Source organism: Chelonoidis abingdonii, chromosome 13, assembly GCF_003597395.2.
Source record: "Chelonoidis abingdonii isolate Lonesome George chromosome 13, CheloAbing_2.0, whole genome shotgun sequence".
Classification (NCBI taxonomy): domain Eukaryota; kingdom Metazoa; phylum Chordata; order Testudines; family Testudinidae; genus Chelonoidis; species Chelonoidis abingdonii.
In genome coordinates, this window is record NC_133781.1 from 10105917 (window position 1) to 10119650 (window position 13734).

At 45.9% G+C, this 13734-nt stretch overlaps 1 protein-coding gene across 1 annotated transcript in view; it reads left to right on the forward strand.

Moving 5' to 3' along the window:
* NTN1 (netrin 1) overlaps positions 1–13734 on the forward strand; it is a 215779-nt gene that overhangs the window by 186348 nt on the left and 15697 nt on the right. The window contains 1 exon segment of the mRNA XM_032801693.2: positions 1423–1497. Within this exon segment, the coding sequence (XP_032657584.2) occupies positions 1423–1497 (75 nt within the window).

Below are 13734 nucleotides of genomic sequence, written 5' to 3' on the forward strand. Positions count from 1 at the left end.
GGCATTTGCATTTTTTTAAGGATTACCAAAAAAACTGCTTAAAAATGGGAGAGGGGTGAGCAAGATGTTGCAGAAGGGGTATTTTTGTGTGGATTCAGCCTGGCCACCTGCCTGAGTCAAAATCTCAGTCCCTTTACATTCCCCTCTCCCATCAGGCCCATTTGCAGCAGAGCAGCCGTGTGCACCAGAACCTCTAAGGCCAACGGTGGAAGCACCAACATCCACGTCATTTAAAATTGTTACAGTGCCAAGGTGCAATGCGGCCATGGCAACATGGCCATGGCATGGTTGCATGTGACGTTACTTTGTCGCCACCTTGTGCCAGTATATTTTCACATCATAGTGCAGTGTCATGGCGACAGGGGATGGATCATTTGATGATTACCTGTTCTGTTCATGCCCTCTGGGGCACCTGGCATTGGCCACTGTCAGAAGACAGGATACTGGGTTAGATGGACCTTTGGTCTGACCCCATTTGGCCGTTTTTATGTTCTTCTGGCAGTGCAGTGTACTTTTGTTACATCATCACGTTGCAGCACGGCTGCATCATGACGTGTTGTCTGCTCCAGCCACGTGGCCAGACTTAGAACCACCCTGTCAAAACGGGGATGGCTCTGACAAAATCCGAGCAGGGAGGAGCCTCTGATGTATCAGGAATAAGTCAGTATCCAGTGGGCTGCAACGCATGGAATTGCTCCAGCACAGCAAACACAGTCACTATGTTGCCAGCGCTGCCAGAGCAACAGTCCCGGCTCCATCACATTAGTGGCAGTGGAACACAGGCTGATGTTCGGAGGAGTAAAATCATCATGTCACAGCAGTAGGGCCCATTAGAAATGAAATGTTCCTACTGGGGTATTTTATTTGCACACTCCAGTAGAGTGGACACCAAAAGGCTTTGCTAATGCTTCATGGGCTGCTAATTTCCTCTCTGACCTCTTTTGTTGGAGCGTGACCCCAGCCAGAATCTCTCTGCAATGAATGCCAAAGCCTGCCACAGGCCTGGGTTAGGGGTGACAATGAGGCCTCTGTGGGCTTTAATCAGGCTCCAGTTTGCAGTTTAAGAACAGGGGGAATTTGTGTGGCTCTCAAAAGAGCTGGGTGGCACAATAAGGGAGGCCCCGGGCTCTCCCATGAAGGCAGAGGCAGCCCGGCGAAGACAGCTAAAGGGATTCATCAGGCGGGGAGGAGGGAGGGATGGCTTCCTTTGTAAAAGGCTTTCTTTAGAAAGGAAGGTTTTGCTGAATGCCCCTGCTAGACGACCCAATCGGGGCCTGGCAGATGGATATCACAGGCATGCTGCTTATTCATGGCAGCCTGCAGCTTTTCTCACTTCCCCCTCCCCCAGCCTTTTATGCATTTTTAAGGCTAATTTGTTTTGTTAATCTTTTCTTGCCCTCCCGCTTTCTCTCCCCCATACAGATTGTGACTCATACTGCAAGGCGTCCAAGGGGAAGCTGAAGATTAACATGAAGAAATACTGCAAGAAAGACTATGGTGAGTTGTGCATTCTTGGCCTTCCCAGCCCCTCCCTTTAAAATGAGAGGGATTTTAAAAAACCTTCTCTTTCCTCATATTCAATTGGCCTCATTCATATTAGATGAGACTGCAAGGGATGAGCTCTAGATGTCTGAACCCAGGACATGTTCTGCCCAGCATAGTCACAGAGTGTGCAGAAGAGGGGCACGTATATGGCAGGGACCACGTTCACTTCCTCGGAAGAACTCATAGATATGGAAGGAGCAGAGCGGTCAGGATTCCCGTACAGCTTCATCTCTGCTCTAGTGCAATCTCTGGTCATTCCTGCCCCATGCTCTGAGTGTGTTGTAACCTGTATTTCAGGCATTATTTTTTCTATGGTTTAGAGATGAAATCAGACTCTTTAAGCAAGGCTCTAAATTTCAGTGATGCCTATGTGTGCAATGACACTTCTAAAACATGCAGTGCTGTTTTAAAAGTATGTGCAATGAACAGTGAGCACAATTCCCCCAGGGTCCTTGCCCAGCCCCAATTCTGTGTTCTCTGTTACCTAGAGTCCTCTGGGGCCACGCCCACGCCTCAGCCCAAGTGATGCATACTCTGTGACTGCAGGTGACTTTTTAAAATTGTTGTAGGCTCCGGAAAACTAGTGGCCAATGCTGTTTTGTCATCTGAGTGCATGTGCTCTTCCCCACCCAGCTACACCAGGCACAGCTCTCCCCATAGCACGGAAGTCTCATGGTCTGGGCTCCATGCTACAGGTTATCATTAGCGCTTAGCAATTTTCAGAGTGACTGAAACAAGGGGTAGGGGAAGCGAAGCGTCTGCAGACTCAGTGACCGGTCTGCTGTGTCTTAGCAAGAGAATACTGTGTGTTTTATACAGTAGGATTTTAATGATTGTTCAAGTGAGGATGGCATCCAATTCACTGGGACACCTCGCAAAAGTCAGACCGTGCACAATCAAAAGCTCTCCCATCTCATTTGTCTGGAAAGTTACAGTTTTCCAAATGAGATGGGAACATCTAGTCAAAAGACCAGCTTGAGAGGTTAAGATCATCCAGGCTTTTCCACTTCCAGAGCCCTAACTTCCTACGCTCTGGCACTTCCCAGGCAGAGTAGCTAGATAATTTGGCAAGAGGGGTGGTGGTGTGTCACATCACATGACTTAGCAGTACAGAGACCCCTGAAGTCAATGCTGCAGTGCCAGTTAATACCAGCTGAGAGCCTGGCCTCTAAGGATTAGCTATTGGTTACACACTTTGGTTTTTGTTTTGATTTAATGTAGACAAAATAAACCCAATAAGCTCCTAAGCTAAAGTATCTGTCCCTTAAATGTAAGGGGACAAGCTTTATTGGACCAACTTCTGTTGGTGAGAAACACAAACCTTCCAGATGCACAGAGCTCTTCTTCGGGTCTCGGAAAGGTACTAAGAGAGTCACAGCTAAATACCAGATGGAACCGATATACTTATGCAAAATGGTCTGATTCGTTTATAACACTAGTTTTGCCAGTGACTTCTATGGAGTTACTCCTGATTCACATCAGTGTCTGTGAGAGAAGTATCATAGATTTGAAGGACAGAAGAGACTCTTAGATCATGTAGTCTATAAACACAGACCATAGAATGTTACTTCTGTATTGAGTCAAACATCAACCCTTTGCATTTCTTATACCCTGTAATGATACGTCGATGCTTAGATCCTTGGTCATGAAGCTATCTTTACAAAAAGAAGTTTGTAATGGAGCTATGATTTAATTACATCATCAATATCTTTGACAAGTTCTCGGGCCAGTGTCAGCTGCAATTCAAAGTGTTGTCTCATCTGTAGAGCTCAATGGGCCTCATTCTGATCCTAGATACTCTGGTAGCATTTCACTGAGGGGGCGCCAAAGAAGTCAACAGACTTACTGTGGACTTAGCTGAAGTTAAATGAGGTTAGAATCTGTCTTGGCTTTCGGGGAGATCAACCCTGATTCCCAAGTGTTGCCACTGCAGTTGAGATTAGCTGGGGGTATTCTAGGTGTTAGGAACCAGATTGCACAGGAATTTTCCATCAGTCTGTTAAAGGTAGAATCAATGGGGCTCTGTAGAAATGTAACTGAAGTTTGTAGCAATGACTTCAAACATGCCTACAGGGACTGAGACCATTTCTATAGGGCTTTTTAAAGTCACCTATAGAATTCCACATTTGGGATCTAATTTTCTATTACATTTTATAGGATAGTCCAGAAATCCTACAGAAAAGTGATAATTTTCTGTTTAATTCCATGGGGCTTTCCCATTAGGGAGGGGGACTGGAGGCCGCAAGCTGTGTGCAGTCGAGTACTCTGGACTCCTGAATTCACTTCCTTCACTAGGATGAGGTCCTGACCCAACTTCTGTTGAGGTCAATGGGAATCTTCCCGTTGACTGTAATGGAAAGTGGATTGGGCCCTAGCAGAGCCTGGGCCACCTTCTCCCTTACAAGGAAGCTCCTTTACCTCACTCTGGCAGTGTAAAGAAGACTTAAAGTGGGTGTGAATTACAGTTGTATCCACTTTAAAGCCCCTTGATGCTGCCAGAGTGAGGTAAAGAGGCCTTTGTGTAAATAATCAGCCTCCTGTGTCTCCTAATCTTCAGAGTCCATCTCTAAGCACTGGCTGTTGCCTATATGCAGTAGGGGAGTGGAGTGGTGTATAATACACTATGTAAAGGGGTTCAGATCCACAACTGGTGAAACTCAGCACATTGCAGGGGCAGGGCCTGACATCTTTAGTTAGGCATGCAGTTCTACAGTGGCGTGCAAAATGGCCTCCTCCGTGCAGCATGACCTCGCTCATATGGTGCGTAAGAGCCCACGCTGCACGGAGCCTGCCGTGTAGGTCTAGAACGTGGTGTCCTCCAGCTGTGTTTGGGGGCCAGATGGAATTGTCCCGTGAGCACAGCTGGTTCAAGGGCACACATGCATGCACTGCATACACTGCTCCAGTGATCTCAACAGTGCTACATCCACTTAGGAGCCGGTCTAGGGTATTTATTAGGGCCTTTTGTTTGTAATAGTTGCTTGTTACATTCAGTATTGTACATGCTCCTAGAGATGTACCAGGCATATTTTAAAATCAGTTCTTTAATGAATAATGAAGTAATTACAAGATATTGTCTGGCCATGTTTTATTTCTGTGGGTGTCTTGATTTCATCCCCACCACTCCTAGTCACAAGTAACACATTATACCTCCATCCCATTGGCTCCCTTGCTGGGGACCTGAGATATTATTGTCCAAGCCCCGTATCCTACCCATGTCATGTTTGGGGTTGATCAGCATACTTGTGCATGTCGATTTCAAACTGTTGCTGTGTCAATCTAGGGCCAGTTTTTAATGTGATGCCTGGAGCAAGCCCAGATGAGCTCAGCTGAATGCTGGAGGCCTCTGGAAAAAAAAATAAAAAGGCATCCTCTCTGTATCAAAGTTTCCAGCAGCAGTGGTAATGGCACCTCCTCCTCCTCGTTCCGAACGTGTAGTCACACCAGCCGCACGGCACATCCTGGAAGTGTTTGCAAACGCAGAACTAATTTCCATTTAACACTCCTTCACAACATCTTTTTCATACAAGAGGTTTCCTGGCAGTGGCAAAAATTGCTGTGTTCCGAGATGCTTTGCTTTGGCTTTGTAGTCTGACAGCTTCGTGTGAACTCACACGGTCAGCACGCACAGAGGGGCAGTAAGAAGAAGGCCCTGTTCTTGTACGTATACCCGCCTCCTCTTCCACCCCCTAGCTCCGACCCACCCTCACTGTGAAATAAAATTCCATCGTGCATTTATGGAATTAAACCCTGAATAATTTATCATCTTTGTTTTCTAACATTGGGGGAGGGGGGGGACAAACTTTGAAACAGCAGCAATTGGGACTTTCCCAGCCAGTCCCACCGCGCGGGGTTTGAATGCAAAATCTGCCTGTTTATTCTTGCTTTATACCACATGGCAAATGTGTTCTGAAGTTTAAATGCAAGACCATCCCCATTCTGCAACAATGACCAGGCAGGGTTGGAATGCATTCACTACAGAATATTAAAAAGGACCCTGCCAAATTCTGCTCCCACTGATACACGAGCAACCAGGGGTTTGAAATCCTAAAATCAGCCACAAATGTCTTTCCTTAGTGTTACTTACAAGTAGTGTCTTCAATTATTAGAGGGAAATAATTTTAAAAAATCACAAGCACTTTTCATCTTTGAAGCTGTGTGTTGACTTTTTGCATTTCACAAGTTAGTTTCAACGTCATTTCCAGTCAGTTACAGATCCTGGTTCTTATCCACTAGCAGTCTTGCAATGTAGGAATTTTATAGTATGACAACGGTTAGGTTTTTTTCACCCCCTCAAAATGCATGTTTTTGTTGAGTTGTTTTTTTTTTTTTTAAAGCTCTGTTAGGTTTTTGTGAAACATTTTTTAAAAGAACTAAAGTTCTGGCCTTCAACAATCTCATGCTATTGCTATAAGATGCTGTCCTGTCAGATACTACGGTTGTGAAGCCAGTATAAAAACCTGTACAGAACAGTACAAAAACCTATACTTGCAATGAAGCACCCTACAGGGATGTTTGGAGGCAAGAGGGAGCTATGGAAGTTGCAATATTTTGTTTATTTTTGTTCCATACAGTAGCAACACTTGCTTAAAAACAAAACAAAACAAAAACAACTTTTCAAGGAAGTTTGTGTAGGGGGTTGGGTTCCGATCCTGCGATGTGCTGAGATCCTGCTGGGAAGTGGAGCATCCCTTCACCTCAACTGAAGGGGCTCTAAAATGGAGGCACGCAGGCCCCCAGGATCACACCTGTAATGCAGTTCATACCATTCTCCCCTGCCTATACAGGCCTACAGTCAGTAGATCGTCTTAGGTAGGGCTAAAGAATATTTGGGACTCTACTTTTTCACGCAGTGGTGTTTGAGTGAACGTACCAAATGGTATCAAGTCAAATGAAGGAACGTCCAAGGGCACTAAAAATATGCATTCCTCAGCTCTGCACAGGGAGAAGAGTGTGGGGGCGAGTGATTCCAGCCACATAGGCTAGCCAGCACTCATGCTGGCAGGGCTGTGTAAGCATGCGTTAGGTGAGGGCAGCCCAGCTTCCGAAACATTCCAGGAGGGAATAAAGGATTGAAAAGGCGCCCGGAGTGATAATAAAGACTTTTTGACTGACACCCCAGCGGGAAGCCAATTAGGAAGCAGTTTGCCTCAACTTTACGGAATGATAGCGGCTCTGAATGTCCTAAAAAGCCCCAATTAGGTTGAACATGGTTACTTCTCCTGTGAGCTAAAGCGGGGAGCTATCATCTGGATAGCTCTGCTCAATAGGGCTTTTTATCTTCCGTTTTAATTCAGTGACTCAAAGCGGATCTTTTTATTTATTTATTTTTATCTATTTGTGCTTTTTTTTTTTTTTTTTTTTTTGTTAAATAGGCTCTTTCCTGCAAAGTATATTCTGTACAAATATTTTGAGCTAAGCCATGTAAGAGGGATGCAACTTCAATTTAAACTTCAATGAGACTTGGGGTAGAACAAAATTCTTTTTACTTTACTAAGTGGAATTAGTTAATGACTTTGCTAAATCCCCATTACACAGAAAACAAGACTGAGCTGGTAAACTGGGAAGTTGTTAAACTTTCTGAGCTCAGGGCTTTGCAAGCAATGCACTGGGAAGCCTTGGGTTTGTGGGGGTATCTAGATTTGGGGGGTGAAGTTGGTGAGGAGACGCCCCTCATCTTCCTGGCCTAGTGAAGAAGTTCATGGCAGAGGTTACTTTTCAGCTCCTTTGACCATGTGTGGTCGTTCACAGTTGTGCAAACAGGGTGTGGGACGCTCACACTATGGTGCGAGTGAGCGGAGGATTCTGACCAGATAGCATTTTACTCCCATTTCCACAGGGGAGAATGACATGCAGCATGCAAGGCAAAGGAGAATTAGACCCCTGATTTCCATTCTAAGGAGGTGCAGCCGTCTCTGCAGACCAGCCCCTGGAGTCAAATGTACTTGGTTTGCTGCAGCTCCATTTGTCTCCTGTTTAGTCACAGTGGCTTAGGCCAGGTCTACACTAGCAAAGATTTGCCAGTTTAGCTCCACCTCTAGAGCTACACCAGCAAACGCTCCTAGTGCAGGTGTGGGTATACTGGCAAACAGGTTATTTTGCCGGTAATGCTGATATCAGGGCAGCAAGCAGATTAAGCTATACCAACAAAAGCCCTTTTAGGCTTGTATTACTGCATCTCCACTAGAGCTTTTGCCAGGATAATGTGGAAAAAAAAAAATCATTCCCCCCCCCCCCCCCGCAACATTGCTATACTGGTAAAAGCATAGACCTGGTCTTAGACCAAATACTCTGATCCAACTGAGATGTGCTCAGCACTAGAATGTGATGCAATCCCCCATCAGATTCAAGGACTGAGCCATTCTTTAAGCCATCCTTTGTGCCTACCCCATTCAGAGCTGTCCAATCACCAGGCTGCTAGCCAGGCAAATTAGATCAGCCTCAGGATTGCTCTACTTTACTCAAGCTATTTGTGGTCTCAGAGGGCCAATCCCAAATCCAGAGATCAGAGAGGTGTTGAGATTCCCCAGCCTGGTCCCAAGTGCTGGGTAATCGGGGGAGCACTGGAGCTGCTTTGCTAGCCTTACACCATGGAGGGTTCCCTAATGCAAGAGGAATCCTACCTTGGCCAGTTAAGCTGGCTTTAATGCTGTTTTGCCCTACGGGGGACACACAAAGCAACCATAACTGGCCAGGGAATTTGGCCCAGGGAAGTTTCTGCCCATGTGACTCCAAGGTGAGCACTGGTGCCTGATTCCAAGCCCCTGGAGATCTCAGAGGCAGTTCTGTGGCTACCAGTGAGAATTTCGAGCTGTGTGTATCCAGGATGCTGCTGGCTGCATCAGCATCACTAGAAAGTCTGCCCTTCTGCCAGCACAACTGAGTACCTGGATCAGATACCTGACATCAGTATTTGACCCGAGGACATGATGGGTGCTCAGCACCTCTGAAAAGCCAGACACTTATTTAGATCCCTACATTTCAAGCCTTGGTTTTCCTGTCGGCAGGTGTATTTTACCTGTGGTGCCTAACCAGTGATGAACAGGAACTATGTTAAACAGTGCCCCCGGCTCCAAGGGACGGAGTTCAAGCACCTAGAGCTGCTGGCAAGTATCAGAAGGGTATCCGTGTTAGTCTGGATCTGTAAAAGCAGCAGAGAATCCTGTGGCACCTTATAGACTAACAGACGTTTTGGAGCATGAGCTTTCGTGGGTGAATACCCACTCGTCAGATGCAGGTAGTGGAATTTCCAGGGGCAGGTATATATATGCTAGCAAGCAAGCTAGAGATAATGAGGTTAGTTCAATTAGGGAGGATGAGGCCCTGTTCTAGCATTGAGATGTGAAAACCAAGAAGAGGAGAAACTGGTTCTGTATTGGAAGCCATTCACAGTCTTTGTTCAATCCTGAGCTGATGGTGTCAATTTGCAGATGAACTGAAAGCTCAGTATTTTCTTTGAAGTCTGGTCCTGAAGTTTTTTTGCTGCAGGATGGCACCTTAAGGTCTGCTATAGTGTGGCCTGGAAGGCTGAAGTGCTCTCCTACAGGTTTTTGTATATTACCATTCCTAATATCTGATTTGTGTCCATTTATCCTTTCCGTAGAGACTGTCCAGTTTGGCCGATGTATATAGCAAGAGGGCATTGCTGGCATATGAATGGCGTATATTACATTGTGGACGTGCAGGTGAATGAACCGGTGATGGTGCGGCTGATCTGGTTAGTCCTGTGATGGTGTCACTGGGGTAGATATGTGGGCAGAGTTGGCTTCGAGGTTTGTTGCATGGATTGGTCCTGAGCTAGAGTTACTATGGTGCGGTGTGCAGTTGCTGGTGAGGATACGTTTCAGGTTGGCAGGTTGTCTGTGGGCAAGGACTGGCCTGCCCCAAGGCCTGTGAAAGTGTGGGATCATTGTCCAGGATGGGTTGTAGATCCCTGATGAGCATCTGCGAAGTGGGTATTCACCACGAAAGCTCATGCTCCAAAACGTCTGTTAGTCTATAAGGTGCCACAGGATTCTCTGCTGCTTTTATAGAGCTGCGGATATGTTAAGCAGTCCCTGACACACTAAGCGGTGAGAGGACTCAATTAATAGAGAATTAAAGGACAATAAGATAACTAATGCAGTAAGACAGGTTTATGGAAAATATATCTGTCAACTTGATATCTAAGTTCTGAAGTTTTGGCTACTAATGGTAATAGTGTTGATGTAACATACATAGACTTTTGTAAGGTGTTTGACTTGGTAGCACATGATATTCTGATTAAAAAAACTAGAAAGATGTGAAATGAACACGATACACATGAAAAGCTCGCTAACCAATATGTCTCAAAATGTAATTGTAACTATAAAAGCAGCAAAGAGTCCCATGGACCTTATAGACTAACAGACATTTGGAGCATGAGTTCATGGTGAATACTCACTTCATTGGATGGCATGTAGTGGAAATTCCAGGGGCAGGTAATATATGCAAATTTCCACTACATACATCCGACGAAGTGGGTATTCACCCACGAAAGCTCATGCTCCAAACGTCTGTTAGTCTATAGAGTGCCACAGGACTCTTGCTGCTTTTACAGATCCAGACTAACACAGCTACCTCTGATAATTGTAAACTATGTGTTTCTAGTAGGGGTCCCACAGGAATGGTCTTGGCCCTAAGCTATTTAACTTTTTATCAATGCCATGGAAGAACACATACAATCATCACTGATAAAATCTGTAGAGACACAGATTGGGAGAGTAGTAAATAATGAAGAGGACACATCAGTGATACAGAACAATCTGGATTATTTCATAACTAGCTGCAAGGAAACACTATGCATGTTACTATAGCTAAATGTAATATTAACATCTAGGAACAAAGAATGTAGGCCTACTTAGAGGATGGGAAGCAGTGACTCTGAAAAGATTGGGGGTTGTGGTGGATAAGGCAGCTGAACATGAGCTCCTAGTGTAAGCTATGGCCAAAAGAGCTAATGCAATCCTGGAACGCATAAACAGGAAACCTTGAGTGGGATTACAGAGATTATTTTTTTTACTTTGTGTTGGCACTGATGTGACTGTGTCTGGAATATTGTATCTAGTTCTGGCATCCATAATTCAAGAGGATGTTGATAAATTGGGAGAGGTTCAGAGAAGATCCGCAAGAAATTATTGATTAATGGCTTAGAAAACCTGCCTTATAGTGACAGAGCTCCATCTAGTATCAGAGGTATGTGTAAGTCTGGATCTGTAAAATCAGCAAAGAATCCTGTGGCACCTTATAGACTAACAGACGTTTGGAGCATGAGCTTTTGTGGGTGAATACCACTTCATCAGATGGCATGTATCTGACAGTGGGTTTCACCCACGAAAGCTCATGCTCCAAAACGTCTGTTAGTCTATAAGATGCCACAGGATTCTTTGCTGCTTTTAGAGCTCCATCTATTTAGTTTAACAAAAAGAAGGTTAAGTTGATTTGATTACAGCCTATAAGTACCTACATGGGGAACAACTATTTAACAGTAGGCTCTTCAATCCAACAGTGGGCAGAGAAAGATCTAACATGAGCTAATGGCTGGAAGTTGAATCTAGACAAATTCAGGCTGGAAATAAGGCGTACGTTTTTAACAGGGAGTGTAATTACCCACTGGAACAATTTACCCAGGGCTGTGGTGGATTCTCCCTCACTGACAATTTTTAAATCTAGACTGAATGTTTGTCTAAATACTCTGCTCTGGGAATTGTTTTGGGGCAGGTCTGTGGCCTGTGTCATACAGGAGGTCAGATTAAATGAGCACATGGTTCTTTCTGGCCTTGGGATCTAGGAATCTGTGAAGGAGCAGTGAGGGGAGCGAAATAACGCAAAGGAAGGTAGGGCCTATGAAAGTCAGTGGGAGTCTCGTTACTGGCATAAGTGGGCAATGGATAAGGATCCCAATTCTCAAAGGTATTTAGGTGTCTCACTCCTATTGAAAATGGGAATTGGGTACCTAATACCATTGAGGTATCTGGGCCAAGGCCGCTAGAGATTTGAGTAAGAAATATCACCACGAGATTTAGTTTGGAACCCAGCTGCTAATACATGTTGGGAGACAGAGCATGACACATATGTAGTGTGTGCGAAGGAGCAACCTAGAGGGAAGCAAGAGTGAGAGCGCCTCAAGCTGAAAACAGATGACACATTAGGCATGAATATGCAATGTGATGCAGCTGCCGAAAGGAAAAGGGCTAGTCTAGTTTTGGGGTTGCAGATGGAGAGGCACACGTCATCACAAAGCCCCAGGCCCTTCTTTCTGCAGCTCTGGAATATTAGCCTGCTTCTTTTCTTACCATGGGCTTTAGTGGAGTTACTCCAGTTTTACCCTGCTGGGAGGGAGAAGAGAATTGGGCCAATTGTGAGCATTTCTGGGCAACTATTTACTAAAAGAGATAGGCAAGTTGGATGGAGTTCAGAGAAGAGAAACCCAAAGTGGTTATGGCTTCATGTGGCCAAGCCAAAGAAGTTAAATCTGCATAGCCCGAAGCACAGTAACAATCTGCATGTTATTAGAAGGGTCTGAAGTCCAAAGAGGCAGAGGAATAATTTAGTGAAGTACGGAGGCTTTTAGACTGAATATAAATGTCCCATGGAATAAATTTCCTAAGGGATTCCCCCTATTGCCTGGCCCACTTAGCACAGAACTGGACAGGCCAGTCTGGCACTGGCAGGGAGATGGATGGGATTAAATAGCCCTTTTCCATCCCTCGAGGCTCTGGCTGTTCCACTCTCTGAGGAGGGAAGGATTCTGTCATTTCCAGCTCAGCTTCGGAATCTCCATTACAATCTCTTTGGCAGTCCCAGACGCTCTATCCTCACCTGAAGGCTCTGGCACCAGGCCCAGTGAAGCCAAACCCTGAGCAGCCACGAAGGAGAAAGCAAAACCACAGGCTGTGTTTGTATGGATTCCCGGCTCCATTCCCTAGCACAATAGGATTTGTGCTAATTGGGGCTGTGGAGGGGCTGAGGATAGGCCTGGGTCAGCATAGAAAGTGACTGGGTATTGACCTCTAGAGAAGGTAGCACCTCCAGGTCAAAGCTGAGGTCATTAGGAGGCTGGGGAAGGAAAGATTAACTGCCCTGCGGTATGTTTGTGCTGCACCACACCTGGCCTGTGAATAAACAGAGGGTTTCAATTTCCAGAGCTGTTAATCTCTTAATTCTTACAGACATGTGTCTTATACATTCTCTCCCACCCCCTCCTCGCTCTCTCACCCTCCCCTCCGTCCCTTCCGCTCCAAATGCAAAAATAAATCTACCCACCCTGGACATTGAGACTTCGTGTTCACAGTCCTTCTGACCTCACTTGGGAGGGTTCCCTTTGCCCCCAGCAAGGGCCCGATCCTGCACAACTGAAGTCAGAGGGAGCAGGTTTGTAGCCTCTTTGTGGGGATCCCAATGTGAATGGTGTCACCTAACTAGGAGTGAGCCCTTCCACCTGCCTCTCCAGAGGGACCTGATCCTGTTCACTCCCATTGACATCTCAGGGGCTGCTCCACACCTGATGCTATCTAGCCTTGCACGCAAGTTCCCTTTGGCTTTGAACAGCTTTGCTTGCCCAGGAAGGGGCAGCAACCACAAGCCCCTTCTTAAAGTAAGATCCAAATCTGTCCTCCCTGTGCCGTGTGCCTCCTTGAGAGCAGAGAGCTCAGCCCCTTTCTGAGTGTAGCAGGAAGTGACCCCCCTCAACACCCACATCCCTTTAGCACACCCAGGGGAGCGAGGGGAATTAGTGGGATAGGGGGCGGCCTTCCAAACACAAGTCACTTGACTGCCATTGCACAGCATGCTGCCCGGCTGCTGGCCTACCCCCGCTCCCTTCACTCACCGGTCCCTTCCCAATCAACTTTTGGAAGAGGGGCTGGGGGGTGGGGAGAGATGGTGGGATCCTATTCGAAAAGGTGAGATCATCTTCTCACTCTACCCTTTCTTGGAAAAAGCCTTCCTTCGCTTAGCCTTCAGTTACTCACCCCTTTGTTGAAAGGCATCTTGGCAGCGGCACATGGAAAAATCAAAATATGTTTTGAAAAGGCAACTTTTTTAAAGTATTCCACATAGAAACCTAAACTGATCTGTTCTGAGGAGGCCCCTAGGGACAGCCTGTGAGAGTGAGGGGCTAACCCATACCTCTGCTTTTTATAAAACCTCTCTCCAGAAGAGAGACCTCCT